General features: G+C 36.8%; 4 protein-coding genes and 1 long non-coding RNA gene across 11 annotated transcripts in view; 2 read left to right on the top strand and 3 right to left on the bottom strand.

Annotated features, from left to right (window-relative positions):
* Positions 1 to 595: 595 nt before the first annotated feature.
* RpL5 (ribosomal protein L5) lies at positions 596 to 3,299 on the top strand. Its single transcript, XM_046621524.1, has 6 exons — positions 596 to 720; positions 1,163 to 1,348; positions 1,591 to 1,725; positions 1,946 to 2,148; positions 2,526 to 2,703; positions 2,970 to 3,299. The coding sequence occupies exons 1-6, from the start codon at positions 718 to 720 to the stop codon at positions 3,156 to 3,158; spliced, it is 894 nt and encodes a 297-aa protein (XP_046477480.1). The 5' UTR covers positions 596 to 717; the 3' UTR covers positions 3,159 to 3,299.
* Positions 2,751 to 8,162, bottom strand: LOC124216692 (mitochondrial-processing peptidase subunit alpha). 2 transcript variants are annotated; one of them, XM_046621521.2, is made up of 11 exons: positions 7,990 to 8,162; positions 7,572 to 7,822; positions 7,419 to 7,498; positions 7,153 to 7,338; positions 6,957 to 7,049; positions 6,512 to 6,684; positions 6,303 to 6,417; positions 6,022 to 6,230; positions 5,762 to 5,927; positions 5,552 to 5,684; positions 2,751 to 5,471 (listed from the first exon to the last, which is right to left on the bottom strand). In XM_046621521.2, the coding sequence occupies exons 1-11, from the start codon at positions 8,037 to 8,039 to the stop codon at positions 5,293 to 5,295; spliced, it is 1,635 nt and encodes a 544-aa protein (XP_046477477.1). In that variant the 5' UTR covers positions 8,040 to 8,162; the 3' UTR covers positions 2,751 to 5,292. The 2 variants fall into 2 exon arrangements, with proteins under 2 accessions (XP_046477477.1, XP_046477476.1); XM_046621520.2 differs by having other exon boundaries at positions 7,572 to 7,831.
* Positions 8,163 to 8,258: 96 nt separating this feature from the next.
* On the top strand, positions 8,259 to 18,095 carry MED14 (mediator complex subunit 14). 3 transcript variants are annotated; one of them, XM_046621514.2, is made up of 25 exons: positions 8,259 to 8,379; positions 8,682 to 8,896; positions 9,420 to 9,552; positions 9,837 to 10,010; positions 10,100 to 10,225; positions 10,292 to 10,471; positions 10,568 to 10,761; positions 10,851 to 10,968; positions 11,047 to 11,188; positions 11,262 to 11,466; positions 11,539 to 11,698; positions 11,781 to 11,988; positions 12,234 to 12,439; positions 13,102 to 13,348; positions 13,471 to 13,614; positions 13,736 to 13,879; positions 13,964 to 14,136; positions 14,243 to 14,437; positions 14,522 to 14,776; positions 14,865 to 15,108; positions 15,277 to 15,647; positions 15,802 to 15,960; positions 16,031 to 16,300; positions 16,396 to 16,659; positions 17,116 to 18,095. In XM_046621514.2, exons 2-25 carry the CDS (start codon positions 8,748 to 8,750, stop codon positions 17,278 to 17,280), a joined length of 4,626 nt encoding a protein of 1,541 aa, XP_046477470.1. In that variant the 5' UTR covers positions 8,259 to 8,379; positions 8,682 to 8,747; the 3' UTR covers positions 17,281 to 18,095. The 3 variants fall into 3 exon arrangements, with proteins under 3 accessions (XP_046477470.1, XP_046477472.1, XP_046477471.1); XM_046621516.2 differs by having other exon boundaries at positions 12,267 to 12,439; XM_046621515.2 differs by having other exon boundaries at positions 8,729 to 8,896.
* On the bottom strand, positions 10,329 to 14,294 carry LOC138190798 (uncharacterized). Its single transcript, XR_011176881.1, has 2 exons — positions 13,455 to 14,294; positions 10,329 to 12,478 (listed from the first exon to the last, which is right to left on the bottom strand). It is a non-coding gene; the product is annotated as an uncharacterized lncRNA (long non-coding RNA).
* The window catches only part of Tsp66E (Tetraspanin 66E), a 28,990-nt gene continuing 21,357 nt past the window's right edge, over positions 17,712 to 25,344 (bottom strand). For all 4 annotated transcript variants that reach the window (XM_046621529.2, XM_046621525.2, XM_046621527.2 and 1 more), the window contains 6 exons: positions 25,135 to 25,263; positions 24,473 to 24,547; positions 23,355 to 23,462; positions 22,923 to 23,087; positions 22,590 to 22,731; positions 17,712 to 20,064 (listed from right to left, as the gene is read on the bottom strand). In XM_046621529.2, coding sequence (XP_046477485.1) covers positions 20,039 to 20,064; positions 22,590 to 22,731; positions 22,923 to 23,087; positions 23,355 to 23,462; positions 24,473 to 24,547; positions 25,135 to 25,263 — 645 coding nt within the window. In that variant the 3' untranslated portion in view covers positions 17,712 to 20,038. The remainder of the gene's footprint in view (positions 20,065 to 22,589; positions 22,732 to 22,922; positions 23,088 to 23,354; positions 23,463 to 24,472; positions 24,548 to 25,134; positions 25,264 to 25,344) is intronic.

A 25,344-nucleotide genomic window follows, 5' to 3' on the forward strand; every position in this document is an offset into this window, starting at 1 on the left:
ACACTCCTACCATTAGCCATAATTAGCTAATTTCTGACCCAGTAATTATACATTGTATATATCGGCGGTTTTATTGCAAATTAGCAAACATCTGGAGATATATCATTTTAATAATGTCATCATACGTATTTCAATGGTCGCAAATATAGTTCTAAACAAGGTCAGCTTGTCTAGCATAGCCCTGATCTATTGGCAAAAAAAATGTGACACTGAATACCTATGCCTATAGATTTTAACGTAGTATTTATTGCCATATGTATAGGAACGTGATAGACAACTATGAAATGTATAGAGTTTTCCTTTTTGATTGCAAACCAAGATAATCCGGTGATTCAAACGTGACCTAAATCTCCAATTTCGTTAACTCACGACGAGGTGTTTCAGCAGTATCTCGAATTTTTCATAAAATGTGGTAAAAAGGAAAATTTGCTGCTGTAAGATTATTGGAAAAGTCATTTCTCGATACACAATTTTGTTTATGATTATCTTTTTTTTTTTTTTTGTTCCGAAAATTTACCGAATAATAGAATTTGAACCCATAAACTTTCGGTCGTGCCGTTAGGTAGGGTAAGTGTTGCCTCCGGAGTTCACCGGAAGCTGTAGAAATAACCGCATACCCGCCATGCGCGATATAAACGCATCTCTTTTCTACGTGGGACGTGCACCTCACGGTTGTTGCGGAACACCGTCGGTGCGTCTTCCTGATCGTGAATCAAAATGGTGAGTCATAAAACTGTGCAATATTATGAAAAATAGTAAATCGAAAATATATCCGAACGCAATAAACATGCATGAACTTTGTTGCTGCTAGGATGCAGAAAGTATTATCGGATGCAAGCCAGCACCGAGCACACGAACATGCTTTGCGACAATGGCGGCATCGAACGTTTGCAAACGTCTACCCTTGCCGAATTCATATTGCCATATTGTTGATCGTTTCAGTATCTCTGACTATGCTAATTTCAATTGAATATTCCATAGAATTTTCAACTTTTTGTTTTGTGCCAGCAAAACATGAATGCCCGAAGTAATAAAGATCCGTTTTGGTTAGGTGAAGCTGATGTATGCTGCTCCCAAACGCTTCTCCAAGTTTTATTGGATTTTATTTACTTCCACATTGCGCCAATTTCTAAATTATCGTTTCGTTAATATTCTTTTGCAGGGGTTCGTTAAGGTGGTCAAGAACAAGCAATACTTCAAGCGGTATCAAGTTAAGTTCAAGAGGCGTCGCGAGGGTAAGACCGATTACTATGCTCGCAAACGGCTTACCGTTCAGGACAAGAACAAATACAACACTCCCAAGTATAGGTTGATTGTCCGTCTTTCAAACAAAGACATCACTTGTCAAGTAAGCATTGCATCAGTTTAATGCTGTTTACTTATTGCTTCAAATTTTACATTTAAACCAAGCAGAATTAAACTTTGCTTCTATTTCTATTCACATGATGAACCACTCAGCTCGCTATGATACAGAACTGAAGAAAACACAATTGTTCCCTAATTATCAATGGTCTGACTAAGCCCTGAGATTGCTAATGAATTTCACACCAATAAAGGATCATATTAATGCTTATCTTTCATACATTCCAGGTAGCTTACTCCCGCATCGAAGGAGACAAGATTGTCTGTGCGGCTTACAGTCATGAGCTTCCCAAGTACGGAGTAAAGGTTGGTTTGACCAACTATGCGTCTGCGTACTGCACAGGACTTCTTCTGGCTAGGAGGGTAAGCAATGTTATCCATAGCCAATCACTTCCAAACTTTTAATTACTTCGATGTGTGATATACTCACCATATGATGATCCACTCAGCTCGCTTTGATACATAACTGAAGAAAAATCAATTGTTCCCTAAAACTATATTATCTGAATGGTGTATTGTAAATCACACAACGCTGTTCGTAGTCTTACAAAATGTATTGAATAATCTATCCCTGTTGTCACAGCTTCTGAAAAAGTTGGGCCTGGATATTCTGTACGCTGGTACAACTGACGTCAATGGTGACGAATACAACGTCGAAGAATTAGACGATGGTCCAGGTGCTTTTCGGTGCTACTTGGATACAGGGCTCATGCGCACGACAACTGGCGCTCGAGTTTTCGGAGCCATGAAGGGAGCTGTAGATGGAGGCTTGAATATCCCCCACAGGTATAAACTATGTATTGTACAAGGGAATTTTCAAACCTGTAAACTTGATAGTAATGCTGTTTTACTATAAATAAGAGTTCGCGGGAAAGAGACAATCTATGTAATATTGAAATCCAGTTGGCGTATTTTATCATTACATAATGTTATATACAGTGCAACCAGTTTTGAAATTATTTTCTAGTGATGATTCTTCGACACATGCGCGTCATCTGAACCACCACGAAGCCTAAGCCTTTTAACGTGTTTTACGTTGATTGGACGAAACTTTGTACCGGTATCAAAAGATTATAAAGTGTCTCTGATTCTCTAGAAATTTATAGCTGAATTTTCCTTGCGTTTGGAATGTGTGTTGATACGGTATTTCATGCTGTTTATAGCACAAAACGGTTCCCTGGTTACGATAATGAAGCCAAATCCTTCAATGCTGATGTCCACCGGCAGCATATATTCGCGCAGCACGTAGCAAACTACATGCGCACGCTAGAAGGCGAGGACGAGGAAGCATTTAATCGCCAATTTTCCCAGTACATCAAAAACGGCATTACTGCCGACAGCGTAAGTTGTCAATTTGATCAAGACCAAATGTTTGGTTTTTCACGCCGTCTTACCTTACGGAGCGACGTCCAACTTGAATTACCGCTTGAAGCTTATTAAATTTCTGTGGTGTCGCAGTTGGACAACAGCAAATCCCTGGTTAATTCCTTTGAATGCGTTCAGTTTGAACCATTTGTTAAATAACCTTTGTAACACGATCACTATCGTCGGCAATACGTGCATTTTTATATACGATCGCGTTTAATAATTTCGTTTTCTTCCAATAGATCGAAACCATCTACAAAAAGGCCCATGAAGCTATCAGAGCCAATCCTGTGCACACGGTAGTGAAGAAGGACAAACAACCAGTTAAGAAACGCTGGAACCGCCTGCGTCTCACGCGTTCGGAACGGAAGAATCGTATCGCCCAGAAGAAGGCTTCTTTCCTTAAGAAATTGGAAGAAACTGAGGCTTAACTTCGTTCCGTTACTCGGCACCGACTTGCTGTTCCTTTCAATCTTTATCGATGCAGACTTCTGTAAACTCAAGTTCTCAGAATGTATTTTATATCTGCCACTGGCGGTAATTCGGCAATGTAATAAACGGATTGGATTCAACCTCGATCTTTTTTTTACTGTAATTGTATGTATAAATTAAGTGGTATTATATTTAGGTAAATATTTTTTATTGTAATATTATACCTTTCGATTGATAATTGTTTTTAGTCAACGTGTGTAGCCACTGGTAGACGCCGCTGATGACATTAAAAATAATCAAATTGAACTTTGCATCATATTTATTCTCAATTATATATACGTATTTAAAGATTAGATTATACTTACTCTGAATCCTTGGAACAAAAAACCATCCGGTAGCTTGCGCAAATCTTGTTTTGTCATATGGCTGTCAGTGTAAGTTTAATTCCGAACCTTTGAGTTGTTGACAATGTCGACATACAATAGAAAAGGTTTAGCACACAGTCGAAAAGTTATCACCAGTTCTGTAGGTTCCACAAGACCAGGTTACAGTGTCGATGCGCTTCTTCAGTCTTCGGTCAATGAAACTGTATGTCGATAAATCTGGCAAAAATTCATGCGACGTCATAACATAGTAATTATAAGTATGTTAAATAAAATATGTCTAGAGGCGATGGGTGAACAAAAATGGAAACATTGGCCATGCATCTTCGATGTTGATGAATCGCGAAAATCCTCGGTATAATAGTCTCCGAACGAAAGACGAATATTTAAAAAATTGGTACGACATTAGGGACGTCAAACAGATTCCCACGGTTTTTGGTAAACGAATTTTACTTACATATATTTGTTGACATTAGGATGTTATTTCTATAGTACAAATGAAACAATCCTCTAGTCGGTATTTCTAAGCCATCAGCCGCTATTAATAGACTTCTCAGAAAAAGAAAATCTGATCACAACAACGCGGTGAAGAGTATGGGTGAAGAATTGGCAAAAAGCTACGCCGCTTGCGGTGAGGAATTGAAAGATCTCAGCATTAGCATAAAAATTGAGATCAACGGAATCCACGAGAAAATTAACGAAACAAGAGATAAACTACGACAAATAAATGTACTTCTTGACATATTTTTTCATTAGCGGTAATTTTTTAATTTGAAATTCAAATATCTGTATCTAATTAGCTTTCAGATTTGTGCTCAGAGGATTTCGATTTAGCCTGGGAGAAAGTTAGTACGCTTATAAGCGACGAAAAGCAACTCGTTAGTAACTTTTATGATAACCTCCTCAATATTGAAAAGAAACGGCTGGAATATGTTAAGCCAATACTGCAGAAGTATTATAAAATTTTTCACAAGATATCCCACTTGATGCCATACGAAATACAAGTCTATTTGGAAAATGAAATACTGGTATAAATTATTACGAATACGATGTCCTGAACGATTATCTTACCCTTAAGATTGCGTTACGTTGTAATATCAAAGAATTTTTTATTTTAGAATTACAACCAAGCCATTTTGGGAAATCACAGAATATACGCGGATGTGCGATTACAAATGTGCTTGCTGACGGATACTAAGAGACTTGGATTCAAATACTTGCTGGAAGAAATGAAATTGGATAACCGTGAAACAATTGGAAAAAACTATAGTTAAAAAAGCCCTGCAAGTTTTGCCCTAAACATTTCACTAACGTGCATGGAATTCCGCGTTGTATTTTTTAGTACGTCTGGTCCTGTATTTGTTTTCTTTAACTCACATCGCAGTACCGATGAACTTGAAAAATTATTTTATTCCTTCAAATACGCAAGTTCGGCCGATGACTTGAAACTACAACAATTTCAATAGTATCTTCCAAATGGGTGATAATGAAATCGGAGTAATTTTTAGGCGAGACTTTGGAAGCTAGATGAAAAAAATTACAAGGTGTTATCACAATTAACTAAAAACTACAATTGTTGTATAATAATGTACAGGTGGTTTTTTTGTAAACTATAAGTATACTAAAACAGTAATTTTCTCGCTGTCTTTTCAACATCGGAAACAGGCGAAAGTTGTTTCGTTTTATAGATCCTTAACTTCATCTCTTCGTTCAATGGCGAAATGGTTGAAAATTCTTATTTATCAAGTTCTTAACGAAAAAGAGATAACCGGTTTCGGGAACCAGGTAAGCGTCCCTGACTGTCTAGTAGGCCAGCTTGAATATCGGAGATAGATGGGACATTGCTTACTTCGCCACGTGCCACAACACTAGGTGGTGACCTCAGTAATCGACGTGCGACTCTGTTTATGTCTTCTTTATTAATTTCTTCTAGAAAAACAGAAAGGCCAAGTTTTATTAAAAGTTGTAGCGATTTTTCGCAAAGAATACGAGAAGGAAAAACCACTTACCAATTGCTTGAATGAAATACTCTGGTCGTTTTCTAGATCCTGTAGCTAAGACTTGTCGACCGATGTCTTCAAAAACAACAGGACGCTGCTCCAAGTTCATTAGCAGCATAGACTGAAGCTGTTTTTTGGCTCTCTGTGAAAAGAAAAATCTCTCAATAAACCTTGTCCAGTTTCTGACGAAAATTATATCAGTTACAAGAATTGTCGTACAGCTAGTTCACTTTCGCTAATTGGACCAGCCATGGCCACAAATTCGTGCACTACCACTTCGACCATTTCCCTGACATGCGTCGGTGTTGAAGATGCGTGTATGCAAAATAATCCTGTATCGGAATAAGCATGATTGTATGCCGTTGCACTGTAGAGCCAATGGTACCTGGAACAAGCGAAATAATGTCAAAAATATAATCAATCAATTCCAAATCGAGTGTTTGTCAAATTTATTTTTAGTTGAAGTAGGAAACAAAAACCTGTTGAGAACGTTGGTGTACAATCTGGTGTACATTCCTTTTCCGGGACCACCAGCACTGAAACTTCCACCGCCACCCATCATCATATTCAAAACACACATTGCTATGAAATCCGGATCTTGATGAGAGCAGCCTTCTAGAGCAACAACAATATGAGATAATTCCGGTAATCCACTGGGACCTGCATAGACGGGAACATTGCATTCTTCCTGTTTTAAGATGAAAAGAAAATATTAGCAAAACATCTGTTCACATTATGTGCTGATAATTCCAGACATTACCAGAATAAATCCTCCCGTGTATTGGGCAATGGATTTGTCCACAAAGTTTGAACCCCTCTCAGGCAAAACTAAATCGGTATTTTGCTTCCAAATGGGCTTCTCTGTGACAAAGAATCTGTAAGTTTAACATTTATTATCCTTGATTAAGAGTGAAAAAAAAAATCGGAACTTCTCGTCTCAGGTTTTGATCAATGAAACTAGATAGTTACTCTTGAACCGCATCGACTAGAGCTTTGTGTTCAATACCAACACCGGCAACCACCATTCTACTTGGTGTATAATGATTCTTCAAATATGTGAATAGAATATTTCGGTTAATTTTACTTATGTTCCCCTCTGGACAGATCTTTGGTAATCCAAGAGTATTGTCTCTATACGCCGCCTGGCAACAAACGTGATTTATTAAAACAACAATATGGTAATAATTTATCGAACGCAGGGCTGGCAATGTCTTTCAGACTTGAAAGTTCTGTAAAAAATAGTTTCATGACCTCAAGAAACGTGTTGAATGCAATGATACAAGATGAATGTTACAATTTTTTTGTGTTTTGGCTCAAATTTTATCACTAGAATTACTTTAAGGTATGAAATCACACCGCCGCATTAAATAAAATGACCTAATACCAGCCCTGAAAAGCAGTTCAAAGCACTTACAGCATGGATCAAATCCATCAGGAGTGGTTCTTGCTCCGGTCTATTAGAGAGTGATTCCAATTCAAACTCGATCGTCTGTCTGGCTAAGCCTAACTGCAATAACAAGTGGGATTTGTATTTTATCTTCTATTTACAATGCGTTTGCAAAACAATACCTCGTGTAGGAATCAATTTAGGTTAAAAAGCTGCTAATTACCTCTTCCTCTGTGATTTGTGGCCTGAGAACAATTTCCCCAAGAATCTGTGTGACTGTTCGAAGACCGTTTCGTTCAGCCGAAGCTGCATACACAAAGGTGTCTCTCGACGCTTGGCAGTCGCAAATACCTCCGTGTTTCTCTAATTTCAGCATTATCTTGTCCTTGCTTTCAAATGTTCTGGTCGACTGGAAAATGTAGATTATTAATTAAACCATGCTCTGTAAAATAGGGAGTTTTTCACATGTAACTCGATTCTTCAGCTTACATTGAATGCTAGTTTTTCCAAAAAATGAGAAATCCCACTGGGGTAGGCAACCTCATATCTTGGCCCTGAGTCGATGAGGACTGAAAACCAGATTGCATTGTTATATAGGACAAACATTGTGTCAGGAAAAACACTTCATCTTAGACAATATACCTCCAACTGTACAAAATTGACCAAAACGATTTTCTGATGCAACTTTCAGGCCATTTGGCAGCACGGTGATCTGCGTCATTTGATGCTCCTCTTTAGCTGTCGAGTATATAGGTGTGGGAAGATCAGGTACTGGGTCGGTCAGGGGTGGAAATGGGGTGACAACAGCAGTAGACGGAACATTGACCATTGATTTCAAATCCGAGAAGGACTTGCATCTTTGCCAGAAGTTCAGATTTTTCACGTGGACAGAACTGCAACAACTTGAGATTGCTTAATTCTCAGAATAACATTCAGATTCTTTACGTGAGGTAATCTCACTGTTTGTAAATATAGTTGTGTGTACAATATATTTTCAATTATGAATTTCGAGGTTATTACTGTCACCCAACTACCGCTTGTAGAGTTTTTGATAAATTACCTATTTTTAATGACTGTCGTCATTTGGGTTGGTGGTATTCTTGTCATCATTTTCTTTGCTATATATGTGATACAAATTCTTCAATATTTATTCATTTCGTCTCAGCCGTTTCAGGTACTAGTAAATCCTTTTCAATTTGGGACTGCGGAACGAAATTTCATCCATACGATTCGTCAGCTACTAACCAACAATTGCGCCGCGACATGGCTATTTCAAACACTAAAAACCACGGACAGCAAGAGAACTACACCGCTTTGTAGAAAATTGGCTTCGTTGCCAGACCTGTATGTAAGACCGTGATCAAGATCACTTGCCGCGAAAATGGCAGCGTATGTAAACGTTAGTCAGTTTGGTTGTCTGGTGAATGTAAAATAATAAAATAGTACACAGGTAAGTCTCGAGTTTATACAATTCGCGCAAACTTTATCATATCAATTTCAGCCACGCTTTACCTATCGAGTAAATACTCCACCCACTAAAATTATACGATTATTTTTTTTCCACTTACTATGGCAACACGATTCTTTGGAGTCTTGTTTCCCATTATGATTGTCAAACCAAAGCGTAAATGTTTTTTGAGCCTGAATCCAAAACTGACCCAGAAATATGGAAATTGGTTTGACTGACTAGACGCATTGCGCAGTGGTTGCATTGCATCTTGTTTTGTTAATGTAACCTAACCTCTTGCATAGGTTTTCAAATTGCTTCAAAGCTCTTGGCAAAATTTTTTACTCACTAGAGGATAAATATCTGCAAAAATGGCGCCAGTTCCTTTGGAAGGGCACCAGACTCCGGTAGCCAATAATATACCTCAGGAAGGAAATCGCGGTGGATCGATTTCGCTCGGAATGCTCATCGACTTCATTATCCAAAGAACATACCATGAGCTAACCGTCCTTGCTGAATTGTATGTACCAACAAGAGAATAATACTTATACATTGTTGTTTAATAGAATTAATCGTATAATATAATAAACATTTATATCGTAGCTACTTAAAAACAAAATAACAAACACGAACACAAATTATAGGCTGACATTTCTCATTTGGTTCGGAAAGATCTTGAAACGCTAATAAATTATTTATTTATTTGTTTATTTCTTTTTCAACGAGCCATGCCCTGACAAAAACATAAAAAATTATTAATAAAATAAACAGATGAGCGTGTTTAGCAAATATAATAACCATAACGCGAATTTGATAAAAAAGCGAAACAAAATTAGATGTTTGTGTTACACAATGCAACTTATACTAACAAAAAATAAAATCTATCAAAATTCAAATTTAGCTTCAATTAAGCTAGAAAACATTAAACATTCTACGTCCCATCAGATAAATGAATTTCATATCAGATGAGTAATTAGCAATACAGAGGAACTTTTATACTCGGTTTCGACTTTTCTCAGCTTCACAATGATTTGCAATTTCAGACTGCCGCGCAAAACTGACATGGAAAGGAAAATTGAGATCTATAACTTTTCGGCGAGAACTCGTCAGTTATTTGTTCGTTTGTTAGCTCTGGTAAAATGGGCAAACAGCGCTTCAAAAGTAGATAAGTCGGCGGTAAGTGGAAACATTAATTTGATTCATTATTCCATAATCTAATTATATTTTAAATTCCTTCATACGGTAGTTATAAATTCATTGAAACATCTATATTGCTATTTGATTAAACATTTCAAGTAAAGACTAAAAATTAATACGTAAAAATTAAAAATACGGAAATTATCATAGACACGGTTCCATAAATACATTACTTATGTTCATAAATATTAATATTGTTTAATAAGAATCAGGCAAATAATATATGCTCAGTATTCATTTATTACTCATTCATTTGTTCTCAGCATATAATGGCCTTTCTAGACAAACAATCTCTCCTCTTTGTCGACACTGCCGATATGCTGGCTAGAATGGCACGTGAAACTCTGGTCCATGCCAGACTACCAAATTTTCACATACCGGCAGCCGTTGAAGTTCTGACCACAGGAACATACAGTCGGTTACCTGCTTGCATCAGAGTATGTATTGATGAAAAAAAAATGTACACATTTGTTAGTGATCATGGATATCTAATAAACATGTAAAACTGATACTAAATCGTACTTAGGAAAGAATAGTACCTCCTGACCCAATTACACCATCGGAAAAAAGGAGCACATTACAGCGCTTGAACCAAGTGATTCAGCATCGATTAGTAACTGGAAATTTATTGCCGCAAATGCGTAACTTGAAGGTAACTAAATCACAAACTAATAACATTGATGTTAATTTCAATTGCTGAATGTTATTATCATTACAGATCGAGGCAGGCCGCGTAACATTTTTAGTCGAACAAGAATTTTCGGTTTCATTAACCGTGATGGGAGATGGAGCGACAGTACCGTGGCGGCTGTTAGAATTGGAAATATTAGTTTCTGACAGGGAAACTGGTGATGGAAAAGCTTTGGTTCATCCGCTTCAAACCCGCTACGTTCATCAGGTACAAACTACGGGTTACAAAAATATGCATGATTTTGTAAAACTGAACCTTGTTCCAAAAATAGCCTCGATAAAACCAAAGAATGACTATTTCCAGGTCGTACAATCGAGATTAGCTGAAGCCACAATGCCTTTATCAGAAGTTTATCACATTCTCCACCACTTTTGCCAATCTCTGCAACTGGAAGTACTATATTCGCAAACGCTACGACTAATTCGTGACAGACTGGACGACCATATTCACGTCGACGAATACACCGCGGGCAAATGCTTGTCTATATCTTATTGGAGGTGGGAGACCAAATTTGAGCAAAATTTTTCTCACGATATATACCTGAAACTTATGCTTAATATTGTTTTACATTAAATTTAAATCACAGGGAGCTAACCAGCAAAGACCCGAGGTCAGAATTAGGCTATCGTCTCACTGTTCAGGTCGATCAACACGACCCTGCTAGACCTTTAGCAGTAGTGCATGTTCCTTCTCTGGGAAGCAAAGTGAGTATTTTGAACACAATGTAAACTGCGAACTAGTTCTTTATAAATGTAAATTTATTTTTTTTCATTTTGTCACAGGAAAGTGAAATAGCAGACCGAGCTATAAGATCTGACTTGTTATCGATGGAATGTCTCCTAGTGCACACGATTTACGTTCGAACGCGTAGCAGGCTTTCGGAATTGAAGCAAGAGTTGCAGTCCATGCTAAAGGATGTTGAATGTGAGTGTTACTTTCTCAATTATTTTTGAATAGTTTACAAAGTGTGTTTACTTTGAAATTAAAAATTGTCTAGGCACACTCGCTGGGTCTCCGGCCATCCTATCGGTGCCGATTCTACAACCGTGTTTACGTGCTGAATTGCTATTGGTAACAGTTGACACTCACACTGGAATGCTTCAGTGTCACGTACCGCAATACGAAGCTCCACTGGTTCCGGAACTCACAGCTGCATTGAACGGTGATCATTCTAGGCTCCCGACACTGATATCAGAGCTCAGGTACGAAATAAAAATGGCCAAGTGTTTCACCAGTCAGCCATTTCACATTTACTAATGTGATTTGTGAAACAGGTACTGGATTACGCAAAGACGTTGTGAAAAAACTTTGCAACATCTGCCCGCAACGCCCCATGAGCGATTGCCTCTGCTTCATCACCCTGATCATCCCATGTCTAAAATCAGCAGACATAGAATGTTCATTCAACTGCACAGACATCCTAATGTAATATTGGTAAGTGAGGATTGGGATCAAATGCACCTGTAATTTGATGATCTGATTATATTGATCCGTTGTTCGTATACGATTGTTCCAGATAGTAGCATTCAAAGAAAAGGATACGACGCAGTGTGAAATTGACTGTTCGTTTTATCTTGCGGTTGTGAAACACAGTTCGATAGAAGACGATCCACACGATGATAGTATAGAAACAGAAATACCAAAGATGTATCTAAAGCTTTTGACTCTCATTGAATTTGACACATTTGTCATAACTCACGGGCCATTCACAAGCGTCGACAGTGGTAAGAGAAATGTGGGAGAAATGAATTTCAAAAATATTAGTGTAACTGCAAGGTGTTATTGGTGAACGAATATTCGAAGTAAATCTACTAACAATTAACGAAATTTATCTTACATACTGTAATTGATGATAAGACGCTCATACACGCTATATTTACTAAAAATTAACATCTGGCACCACCAACTGTGTGGTACTGGTGTTCGGTTTTCAATTATTTTACGGGGGATTAACAGATGGATTTTTTAGGGAATAATGATCAAGATGGGGGGTGCATTACAGAAGTGGAGAAAGGAGGTGGCAAGCGTAAGGGTGGTGGACCTGGTGGCCGGACAGACGCAAGCGGAACCAATCAAGCGAGACGGCCTAAACATCCGGCATACTTCATTCCCGAATTGGCACATGTTGTGGCTCTGTGCGATGAAAGGATTCCCTTCGTTACCCTTGCTCAAGAGGTTTGCTCCGTCTGTTTACTTGATTAGAGGGGTTCCAATCTAAGTGCAGTAGAAAATCTTTGACGTGCTTAGAAAAGACAGGAAATAATTGAAAAAATATGATTTGAAAGCTGACAGATTTCCACTTTATAACAAAAATTCTTCTGTCTGTTTAAACAATGCATGACTTGCGAAACTGTGACTCCCTTTACAGGCAACTGACATGTGTGAAACACAAAAACCAAGACTTTTTCGATTGGTCGATGTACTGTTTAAGCTTCTGTGAAACAAATTTTTCATTCGATTTTTCGTTTTTAATGAAGTGATGAAACCAATATGGGGAGCCCCAAAAAACGTAAACTAGCACAAAAAAATCCCTAACTAAACTACATTTCTGTTTATTAAAAATCCCTTTCACAGAAGTTTAACAGGTACATTGGAAATTCAATTTTTGTTTCGTGGACAAGGTTACGCAATTTGTGCTCCAGTCAAACGAATACAGAGAAGTCAATTTTTGTGGCATACGAATTTGTTTCTTGTTCAAGTTCTCTTCTTTCAAATATTTACCGTTCCTTCTTCTTGACGCAATGAAGATTTTCTACCATGTTCAGGTTCGCAGCTTCCTTAAAAGCTACAGTTTGAGCACTCCGGTAAGCAACTAATTGATTTCTTTATTATCACAGTTCACTAAACGAGACATAGCTCATCAAGGTCTTCAAGTGGAGGCAAATGCGACTGCATTGGTTCTCAAACTTGTACAATTGCCTGCTCCCTTGCCAAGTATAGCATCAAGCGTTGCATGGCAAGCACTGCTCAAGAGACTGTTGAGCGTTTCGATAAGGGTACAGGGTAAAGGAATGGCAAAAACATGGATGGCAGAATTTGTTTTCTACAGTAGTCCACTGAGCAGCAGTCACCCCAAAGAACAAGGTATTGTACAGCTGGTAGTCAGCTATTTGTATGAATTTTTTGCAAATTTAAGCTTTCCTGAGACAGTTTCAGACTACCATCGTGTCCAAAACGTTACACAACTTACTTATATTACCTTTCAGGGCTTCGTCGACCCGTCTACTTTCAGTACGAAATGGGAACCGCAGATGCCGTGTCTCGTACTGTCGATTCCTTGCTTAATGACTGGGCACAGATTGTCCACCTCTATTCCATTGTTCACGATCTGGCTGAATATTTCAAAATTGGTAATTTACAACTTTGCAAATGATTTATTTGGTTCATGGTTAATCGTGACTCGAGAAGAAACATAGCGTGGACTGTGCATTCTTAGATTTTTTTTCTCCTAAACTGTGTGTCCTATTTCAGAAAAATACAATGTGCGAAATATGGTCAGTATTAAATCGTACAGCTATAGTAAATTGGTCTTAGCTTATGGACCCACCAGAAGAGCTACAGTTACCCTGCAATGGAGTACAAACGACAAAGCGTTCAAATTTGTATTTGGAAAGAGTGAGTTCTAGATTGCATTATCTGATTGTAATTTTCTCTATTCTATCACAAGTAAAGGAATTAATTTCAAATCCATTATTGCAGGTCCAACAAATAACACAACAAACGCGCATTCGCTTATGAAGGAACAGCTTGAAGCGCATTTAAACCGTTACAGAAATTTGGCTCAAATAGTTCACATATTGAGTGAAACTCTTCAACCGTTGTCATCCATAAGTAAACTACCAACGATTCCTCAACTAGGCGTTCATAATTCCGTAAGTATAATCGACGCATGGTTCGAATTAACGATCTTGTGTATTAAATCGTACTAAATTAAAATCGTAAAATTACACTGCTTGTAACTTTTTTAAATTATTTTAGAGACCCCAAGTTCCGGTACAAACATTTACCGTCATACCGCAATGTGTGACATTGGTTAGGTTAGCTTACCAGGGAATGTATTGTCTGGAATTGCGACTCAGAGGTAGTGGTTTGGTCAGTTTACGAGATGGAGCATACAGCCGATTTGATCGGAGTAATGTCGTCGAGGAGTTCACACCTACTCCAGGTTTGAAGGTACGATTCAATCAATTATGTTTTCCACCTTGTATTGATAAATAAAAATAACCTCGGGATTTTTTCCATTTCCCGATTTTGCAGACTTTCCTGTCCAAGTATGTTGACGAGAGCGCCGTATTCCGGAGACGTTCTCAGTCGGAGGACGATAATCCACCATCTCCAGTCACCATGGACAGTGAAGGCGGTAGCGGAGTCGGATTCCTGAGTCATCACAGGGGAGGGCCTCAATCCCCAGCGCAACAGAGGGACGGGCTAAGATTTCACCCCCCATTGACTCCGCCCTCGGGAAGCAATCCTCACACACCTGCCAGTCCTCATACGGCTAATATATCACAAGTAAGTGTTGCATAATTTAATGATTGCAGGTAGTGCTCAAATAATTTAAGCCATTCACTCATTGCCACGAGCATTCTACTCTATACAGACTGGACAGCATCAGAGTTTTGGAAGCAGTCCGGCCACTTCTTTCAATTTGGCTTCACCGCCGTCTCTTCCGCCCAACACTCCAAATATGCTGCCGCATCCTTCTCCGGGAGGACTCGTAGCCAACAGTCCATTGAACGCAATGCATGTTCCTAGTCCCGTTGGACTTATGCCAACTTCTTCGCCTGGACCCTGCAGTAATGTTCAAGTCGGGCATTCTCCAGCCAGTTCTTACATGCAAACAGGTAATGCGGCCTCGTTTTTGATAAATTAATTAAAGAAGAAAAGAACAGTGGACGAAACAGTGGTTTTTTGAACTGAAAATATGATCACTGCCAAAATATCAATTACAATTACAATGGATTTATAATTACAGTTTAGTTAATGTAATAATATTTAACGCACCATTTCAGGGCACATTGATGGAAGTCCGTTTCCCTCTTCACAAAGTATGGCGTCTCCTGCTGCATCAAACTGGCCTGGATCCCCAAGCGTTCCACGTCCCTCCCCCGCGAGACCGGGTCAAAGCCCAGGTCATGCAGCGCTTCACAGCCCTCAGGCATCCGATCACAAATCTGGAAGTCATATGTCCAGGGTTTTACCTCAAAGGTCTTGGGCCGGTGCAGTTCCAACTCTTCTCACAAACGAGGCGCTAGAACTTTTGTGCTGTCCGTCACCCCATCCATCTGGCTTAATTGTGCCTGATCTTTCACCTCTGGAAAGATTTCTCGGCTGTGTTTATATGCGCAGGCAATTACAGCGGTTCATTCAGACTGAAGAGGGGGTAAGTCAACAATATTCTGGAGAAATTTATTTTCAAGCGTTTGAATTAGTAGATTGACAAATGGTCCAATATTGGGGATTATTCAGCAAACTTAACCTTCGTTGTAAAAGTTAACGATACTAATTAACAAATATTTTCTCATTCATGATCGTAGTTCACGGCAATAAACAGCACAGAACCAGGAGTCGTACACTTCAAGGTGGAAACTCTGCAGTGCAGAGTTGGATTAAATCCGCAGCATCTCCAGTCATTGCATATAAAAGTCCAGCCGTTACCTGATCAAAAGGATCAGTGGACATTAGAAGAGTTACAGGTAATTACGAAATGAAAATGCTGGATATTATGCATTCAGATGTATTATTATCATCCACATATCATTTCAGATTATTGAAAAATTCTTCGACACAAGAGCAGCTGCACCGCCGTATAAGCCCAACACCCTGTGTGGCTTTGGAAAAATGCTCAACGTTCCATTGAACGTCCTGAAGGACTTTGTTCAAATAACGAAACTTGAACTAGTCCCAGGCCTCGTGCAGCAGCAACAACTCAAATGGTCGGTGCAGTGGTGCCTCCGGATCCCACCTTCGGCTGAACGGATCGTTCCAACTGGAATGGCAGGAGTCCTTGTCTGCAGAAACAAAATCTTATTCTTCGTGAGTTTTCTGTTCATCAATTAAACTAGTGTTAAAAATGCGTTGAATCAGGAATGTGTAATATTATTCGGTGTTCTTGTTTTTTTCTCAAAAAGCTCCAGATCACGAGGATAGGCGTGCCTTACCAGGGCGAAACGCCTTCCCTTGTTCTGCCATTGGTATACGATTTGGCCAACAATTTGACACAACTCGCTGAGAAGCGGGATCCAGGTCCGGCTTCTGCGACAGCCGCAGCTTCTTCACAACTAAAAAGATTCGCCGAATATGGCGCAAATCCAACGGAATGTTCGCTGTTTCCGGCTGTTAGAGACCTTCTTGCTAATCTCACACTACCATCGGAGACTCCTGTTATGCCTCAGGTATCAAATTGAGTAATTGATGTTGAACATTTGAGCACGAGGACACGTAACCGATTCAAAAGTATTTTCGCGAACCAGGATAATCTTTTATCAATATTTTGTATCGATTTGAAAATTTTCGTAAAATGATCATGTTATTGTCAGAAATTGCGTTTTGGTCAGCTAGAACTTCAATACATATCGTACAAATTTTTCATTCATTAATTTGAGATAACTTTCAACTTTGAGATTATATTTTGCAAATTATTCGGTTATCAATTCATATGATAATTTATCCGTCCTAGCTAACCAAAGCGCAATTCCCAGCATCAGAATGATAATATTCCACAAAATTCAAATTGAATCGGTTTTTTTCCTAAAAAAGATTGGATGGATGCTGGTAACGCCATGCTCAAAGCACTTGGGAAAAAAGAAGTGAATACGATCATTGAATATGCATTTTACCTTTTGTTTTAGGTCGTGGCGTCGCCTGCCGCAGGTCAAATCACTCCTACTCAGCAAATACAGAGTCCTGCAATGCAGATGCATTCTCCAATGGCGGGAGGTCAAGGTCCTCCTCAAGGACCTTACGGAATTCAAGGCATGCCACCAGTCAGTATGATGGGTGGACCACCGCAATAGGATTTGCTGTATTCCCCTCCGATTTCACAATGTTTATCCAATAATTATCCGGCCTGGTTGAATTGATGTTTTCATATCACTGGTCGATTCATCTTCGTTGTTATTATTGATGTATACATCGAACAATCAGAGGTTACAGTGTATAAGACATAAATTTCAAACATCAGGTCGCAATGTTCATTATTATTTTTATACTCAGTCAATTAATAACGGAATTTTACAAAAGCACTTGAATGCGTAATCTTGAATATTAGAGAGCAAACAGTGTGAGTATTAGCAGCATGTGGACCAAATTTTACTGTTGCTGAAATTTTACTCATGATTTTTGTATGGGGAGAAAAAACAGAGACCAGTGTACAGATAATTAATGAACATATGCAAGCTCATTGTGATTTTGACTCTGATACAAACATCGAAATGATACATAAAAATTCTTTGAAAAGTGGACATTTTTTATTGTGACAATGTTGTTTGTATCAAATATAAGTAGGAAGTGTAATGATTTTGAATTTTATGATTTACAAGACATTTTCAACTGAAAAACTTTTCAATAATATGATAAAGATTTTTTTTTTTTTGATAGAAAATAATGTAATGAGAATTCAATTTTTTAAGTTAGCTTAAGTGTTAATTTTTTTTTCACGCTATATCAAAATCATTACACGTATGAAAATATTGTACATATTAAATACAAAATATGTGTAAAATACAGCTGTATAGTTGTTGTTACCCACATGTATACAACTAGTTGCGTAAGGCCTAATGATAATACAAAATTTTTATTTTACCTTGTCTCTGTATGTCGTGTCTGTATACAGTTTTTACAAAAACATTTAATAATCTTAACAAATTAATAAAGATACCTCAATATATAATATCATCACCATAGCATATAATTATATAATTTATGTAATATTAATATCCAATAGCTATGCTTTATAATATCTATAAATCAAGAGTATATTGTTTATCGAACGTCAAATATATACACTTTTAGGTCAGGTATCAGTCTCTGTATACAAATGTGATCGTATTTTGCGACGTTAATTATTAAATTATATAACAAAATGCCGTGGGTTGTAATGGAAAAGAAAAAAAAAATTAAAAAAAAGAAAATAAAAAATAAAACAAAAAACGCGACTAAAGATAATAATAATTTCATACTTGAGACGGTTAACCCCAGAACGTTCTAATTTTTCGTTAACTTAATTTATAAATATATACCGTTGTTTTCGTCCGAAAGCACAGACTAAATTCAATGGGGGAACAGGCAATCGCGATGAAATGATACACCGTCACTGGATTGACACAAAGATTTACGAAAAAGTAGTTTTTGAAAGTCAGTAGAGGCTCTGCTATTCGTTAATACAGGGTTAATTTAAAACCTACGAATTGCTTTGTTACACATACAAAACTGAATTTAATATTAAACTATAACATAATATGGGTCAACAGGAATGCGTTGGTACGGAGATAAGATTCGTCTTGTTCTTCGATTGCCTGCTATTGATCTATTCATCGCCTTATTTCAAAACTTCGATTTCCTGACGTACAAATCAAATTTTAGCAATTAGAAAAAATTTCAACATTTTATTCATTATTTTTCATACTTGGTACGAAAATATTGCAGGAAATAACAGATTGTCACGTTCAGATACTCTTTAGTAAGGTAGATATAAAAGCAAGATGAATATCAACGATATACGATGAAAAAAATTTACGCTTATGCTTTCATGAAACATATTTATGGAAATTTTTAGACTGACATAACGATATTTCAATACTGCAAAGGGAATCCTTGTTTACTACCCCCCGCAAAGATGAAAGAAATAGAAAAAAGAAATGAAACAAAATGAACAACAAGAAATCGCTCTTGGCTTTGTCGGACATCCAAATAAACGCAGATTCGTTGCCCTACCTAGTATAGTTCCTATTGCGAGGATCTTAATAATATGGGAAAAATACTGTCTTAATTACTAAAAATGAAATAAATACAGTAATATTTATAGTGATGATAATAATAGTAGTAATAATAATAATAATAATGCATTATATGCATATAATAAATTGTACGTTTATAAAAACAGTATCAACATTTAACATTAACAAATGTATACTAGAGAAACCTATTATACATTGCAAAAAGAAAGAAGAAATGATACACATAGTATATGTATAGGTACGTGCGTACATACATAGGTATGTGTATCTATATAAGAAACAGAAAGAGCAGAAGAAAAGCTTTTTTCAGATCTACAGCGGTGCTTAGAATATTATAATCGTTGTCTTCTTGATATAATTCGTGTATCTGCACGAGGATGAAAAGTAATACATATACTAATAATAATAGCAATAACAACAACAATAATAATAATAATAATAATAATAATAGACAGTAATTATTACTATTGTCAAACAATCATAAAATGATGAGATATTTATAAAACAAGAGAACGAAACAATACAGAAAAAAATCATAAAAAAAGAGAAGAACAAACGAATGCTAACAACTATGTACGCAATCTACACTCGTAGCTAACCTGAGGTTTGACCCAACATTGTCAGTCGGTAGTGCATATTACAGATGATTGCAGCTACTAGCTCGGCGGGTTTATACTAAGGGCTACGAGATTTTGCATCAAAGCAAGCAAGGCGTCCGAACTCTCTACGGGCTCTGTGTCAGTGTATACTAGAAGGCACTATTTTCGTAAGTCAGAGTGTTTTTTCGTGTTCCATGTGAAATGTTCAGCCTGCCTCGTCAACAGCAGCACCAACAAGTTAACACTGTAACGAAAACGTCTAATGGGTATACATATGCGGCAGCGGTGTGTGGATTGTGCGCTGATAAAGAAAATAGATACCCTATTCGTCTGAATACAAGTCGACCCTCAATTCTTCGATTTTAGTTCAGGAATTTTTGTTGAAAAACGGAATTTAACTCCAATTTTATGAGAAAATTAATGATTTTTCCAATATTATATTATTGTGTTAACGAAGCTTTTCTACTTCATTTTCAATTTGTTGATGAACGAGTTTTCAAGGATTATGATTTGTTAAATTTCATGACAATTGGTCAGTAAAGAAGCTTTTTGAGTCGATAATAAAAGACTTCCTGAACAAAATTTAAGTCGATAAAGTAACAAAAAAAGTCCCAAATACAAGTCGACCCTGGGAATAATTCGAGTATTCGAATTCTGTGAAGGAATTCATTTACGAAAAACTTCGACCTATATTCCGACCAATATGGTGGTGGTTAGAAACACAGTTTACCAGAAATTACACACAACCATTACTATCGTTGTCATCGTCTAGAGCGCGTAAGAAATAACAGTTACGTAAATGAATCTCGGAATTTGGTAATATTTTCTTTTCTTATCTACTCTTACATCGTTATCCAGGGCTGTATGTTTACAGCAATAAGAAGCAATAAAGGAAGAAAAAAGAATTGGTACACCCAAAAAAGTGACAAGTTTTTTTTCTTCTTTTGCTTTTATCGGGTTGGAATCTAGTCGATAGCAATGAAGAAAAAAAGGAACATAAAAAAAACTATAATGCAAATTCATAGCAAATTCTGGCAGCACTGAATTCGTCAAGTGAAGGAGAGACAAACTGTGAAAAATTTTTTTTTACGTTTCTCGACTCACAGCCTGCGTCTTAAAAGACTTGTGTATTATTCAAATATTCAGTCTTATACAGATTGGCACGGTCATAAATATACTGTCGTAAAATTTTTATATCCCTACTAGGGTTTTCGTTTTTCGGTTAGTGTTTTGGTTTTCTTTGTAGAAAATGCTTCTATTGCTGTTATCGTAAAATAGCAAAAGCCAATTAATGGAGTTTGTTATTTCCATGATAAAAATTAATTCGGAATACGTTACGTTGTGTCTAAATGTACAACAGAAAATGTAATAATCAAAAATATATGCGCATATGCATGATGCAGTGGTGTATGCATTGGATGAATAATATATGTAATGCATAGGTATGTGAGGTTTAAAAATGTGTCATGCGTAAGAGTGGGTACAAGGTGAATATGTATACACTATATGATAATAATATTAAATGCTCCTGGTAATAAAGGGACCGTGTTAACTGCGGGCTGGCCAGTGAAGAGAGGTCAACTACCAGTTGACACCTTCGCATCATTCTTACTTGAAACCAAACTCTAGAGACTATATTCCCATTATCTCCCACTCTGCTTTCGGATGGATCACTCTCCAAACCCACATTTCACCAGGCCAACTGCCTTGGCGTTACGTCTACACAAGCTAAAACATTACTGTTATTTTATTAACAATATCAATCGAATATTACGAAATACAATTAGAGCAAAAAAAGATAGAAAAAAAATCGTTACAAGTTTTACTCTGCAATATATTAATATAACTCTCAACGTTCGCTGAGTAATTGTATTGATTGAATTTCTGTCTCAAAAACTTCGATCCGTAAATTCACTATTTATTGTGTATATTATATGAATTTCTAGAATCTTTGTTACAAGCTCCGTGGAAAGAGAAACAAAACTTTGTGTGATTCTTTTGCATTTATGGCAAAATAATTGTTGTGCTTTTAGAATCTAGTATTTGAAGAGAAAGATTTCGAGGAGTTAAATTATAGCTGTAATTCGGATAATAAAGAGAAAGCAAAATTAGCGATTAAAGTACACAATGACCATGGATTAATTTACGAGAAAATGAGGGGTGAAATGCTGTACACTTGACCAGAAGAAAAATCATTCTTCCAATGTTCACCAGTTTTTTTTTTTTTTGTTCAAACCAGGTTAGCGCCTCACCATAAAAAAATGTACTTATAATTATACGCCCAACTTATCAAACCAAACCGAGCCCGTATCCATTATTATCATTATTATTATGTTACGTAAAATATCATTTAAATAGAGCAATGAAGACTAGCGTATAATATATGAGAAAAATGAAAGCAAAGCGTCTTTTTGTACATTTTTTTTTGTTCTTTTTCTATGTCTTTTCAAGCATTAATAATAACATTATTTGTTACGTATACCTTTGTAATTGCGAAGATGAAAAGAACATATACGAAAGACGATTTGAAAATGGTTTATCTTATACATACCTAGTATAGTTCTCATCAGCTCTTTGGACCATTGTTTTTTTTTTTTTTCTATCTTTTCACCCCCTCCCCCCTGCCACCACTCCGAAATTTTGTGATATATACACCGTAATACCTGATAAATCGTGCCAATCGTATCGTTTTTCTTTCAACATTGTAATTCTTTTTGACAGCGCATTTTTTTTTTCTCCCTTAATAACTGACTTTGATCCCAAGCCTACCATGTTGTGGGCGCCAATAACAGCATGCGAGATACAAAGCCAGGGTGATGACCAACAATTCGACGAATGCCAGTGTAGCTGCAACGCCGATTACTATCGCTGCACTATCTTCGATAACTTTGACCATCGCCTCGTAGCATCCCTTTATAGATTTGCAAAACAAAAAAAGAAATACACATTGTTAGATGTATGTTGGCAATTACAAAGGTACAAAAAAAGAAAGAAAAAAATCAAACAATGAGAGCGTTTGAATCATACCGTTATTGATTATTTCTTTCTTGTTTCGTAAGTTATTGTAAGTAAAAAATTCCACTCGTCACATAGACAACATACCGTCTGATAGTATGAGTTAGTTGACGACGGTGAAACGGGGCAATTGCTATCCTTTAGTCGTCCATCCTCCTTCATGCAGCATGATTCAGGTACCATTTTACCAGATGAGGTCCAATTTTTACTTGTGCGAAAATCGTTGTAATTCTCAACGCCGCAACAATGAAGCTGTTTAAAGGATGGAAATATACGTAACATACATATGCATATTTATATAAGTAAATTTTAACAATGATGAAATTTGTTTCGTCCAAAAATCGAATTGATGTAAAAATGAATGATTTGTATATTATAAATTTCTCCTCGGATATAACTTGTATACTGCACAGACACAATGTATCTCATAAGAGAAATTCAAAATCCAAACAATCGTTTCTATTCATCTTTATGACTCCAGTTTTAGGATATCTCAGGACATGTAATTAATTCCTATACCTGTGTCATTATTCCATCCCAAATAACGGTGACTGTTTCTGCCTTATCGGATGGTGCGTAATATTCTGAAATCGTAGACTTGAGGATCTTCAAAGTTTCGCTCTCAGCCTAGAAATAAAGAAAAAACATACATGCACATATACATATATTTATATATATAGACTAGGGTGGTCCTTAAAAAGGTCATTTTTGAATTTCGACCGGTGCGCCCGATAATTATAACTTTAATAACTCCCTAATTTTTCAGATTTTATCTGAACTCTAACCCGTTCCCCAAAGAGGGTGGATTCCATTCAACCCTTTCAGAGGCACATCAACTCTACCGAACGGATTTAGGTGAAATTTGGTATAAAAGATTTTCTTGTGTTGCTGATTATGAATCTGAAATAATTCAAAATGGCGGATCCAATATGGAGGTGCGAAATCTAAAAAGTCATTTGATTTCGATATGGCAATGTAAAGTGATTTTCGGCGTTGAATGGGGAAACCCACTTCTTTGGAGCACGGGTTGGAATTGAGATGAAAATCTGAAATAATCAGGGAATTATTTTTGAATTATGTGAAGCAGATTTGGGGGACGCGCTGGTCGAAATTCAAAAGTGAGCTTTTTAAGGACCACCTTAATATACGTACGTATCACACAAATTATAGCGATACTCTGTAAACAGTATATGATCTACATTATTCAGACCGACCGAGAAAAACCATTCATCGAGTTCAATTGTTATGATAAAATAAATTTTCATTGCGCCAATTCTTATACGAATCTATTGAATTTTAAAATATTATGTTTAACAATGTGTCATTTGTTAAGTTTGGTATTTCAATAGTGTTATTCAAATTTCCATTTAATTAGAAAATAAAATTCTACATTTTTAACCAGCACAGTACGATAAAACGACCAAAAGTTTTTAATCGTAATCATACATATATTATGTTACAATTATACATTTCATCAGTTTTTCTTTACTTTCAACACGATGCTTGCGTATCATCGTGTAATTAATTATTTAGCAGTTGGTCTAGTATCGACCGAGCATACATGTAGTTACATTCCAGTATATGTATAACGTTTAGTACATAAGAGATTACACTAACGTGTTGCAGTACTCGCTTACCTCTTGTCTAAATCCGAAGGCAAGTCCCACGGCGATGCACTGAAGTACTAAAATCAATACCAAAAGTACGCCGTACTGAAATATGCAACAAGAGAGAAATATTATTCGTTTTAATCAATGTCAATATCAACATCCAAATTTACATATGCACATGTGTCACGCACATAAACATACGCAAAATGTGTACTGTACATAATATCTCGTCCAAGGAGGATATGTAATACAATATCCTCGTAAGTTATACACATGTATAAATAGGTATATTCTATGAACCTACGTAATACGAGAATCACACATTACATATATCGCGTATATGTATACAACGGTGTATATAAAGCAGGACACATATGTACGTAAACTGTACGAGGAGGTAAAGTTGCGTTGAAAATATTTCAACAACGGCATAAATAATAAAAATCTCATTTAGCGTTCTCATCTTAACCTCGTGGTTTATTTTTATTTTTATTATTATTATTTTTGTTATTGTAACAATTGGTCTGCATAATCTTTAAGTGAGCACCTATTTCCATTAAAAATCATTCGCTCAGTCTCTCTGTAAAAATTTTGTTCGTTGATCTTCGTCGACCGTGTAATTGGGCTCTGCCCGTATTTGAAATAAATGAAATGAGATAATTATCGTTATTGTTATTAATTATACTTACGAGAAACAGAAGACAACGAGATTCGAACATCGCTCCGCAGTAGCCGAGAAAACTTACGAGGAAAGTAAGTGCTCCTGCTGCTATTAAGATGTACGCGATCATCTGAATCACCTGGGCGTCAGTTTTGTGCTGAAATAATCGACCATCTGATTTATCGTTGGAAGCATTTATTCATTTACTTGTTAACTTTTTATATCAAATTTATATAGG

Source organism: Neodiprion pinetum, chromosome 4 (assembly GCF_021155775.2).
Source record: "Neodiprion pinetum isolate iyNeoPine1 chromosome 4, iyNeoPine1.2, whole genome shotgun sequence".
Lineage (NCBI taxonomy): Eukaryota > Metazoa > Arthropoda > Insecta > Hymenoptera > Diprionidae > Neodiprion > Neodiprion pinetum.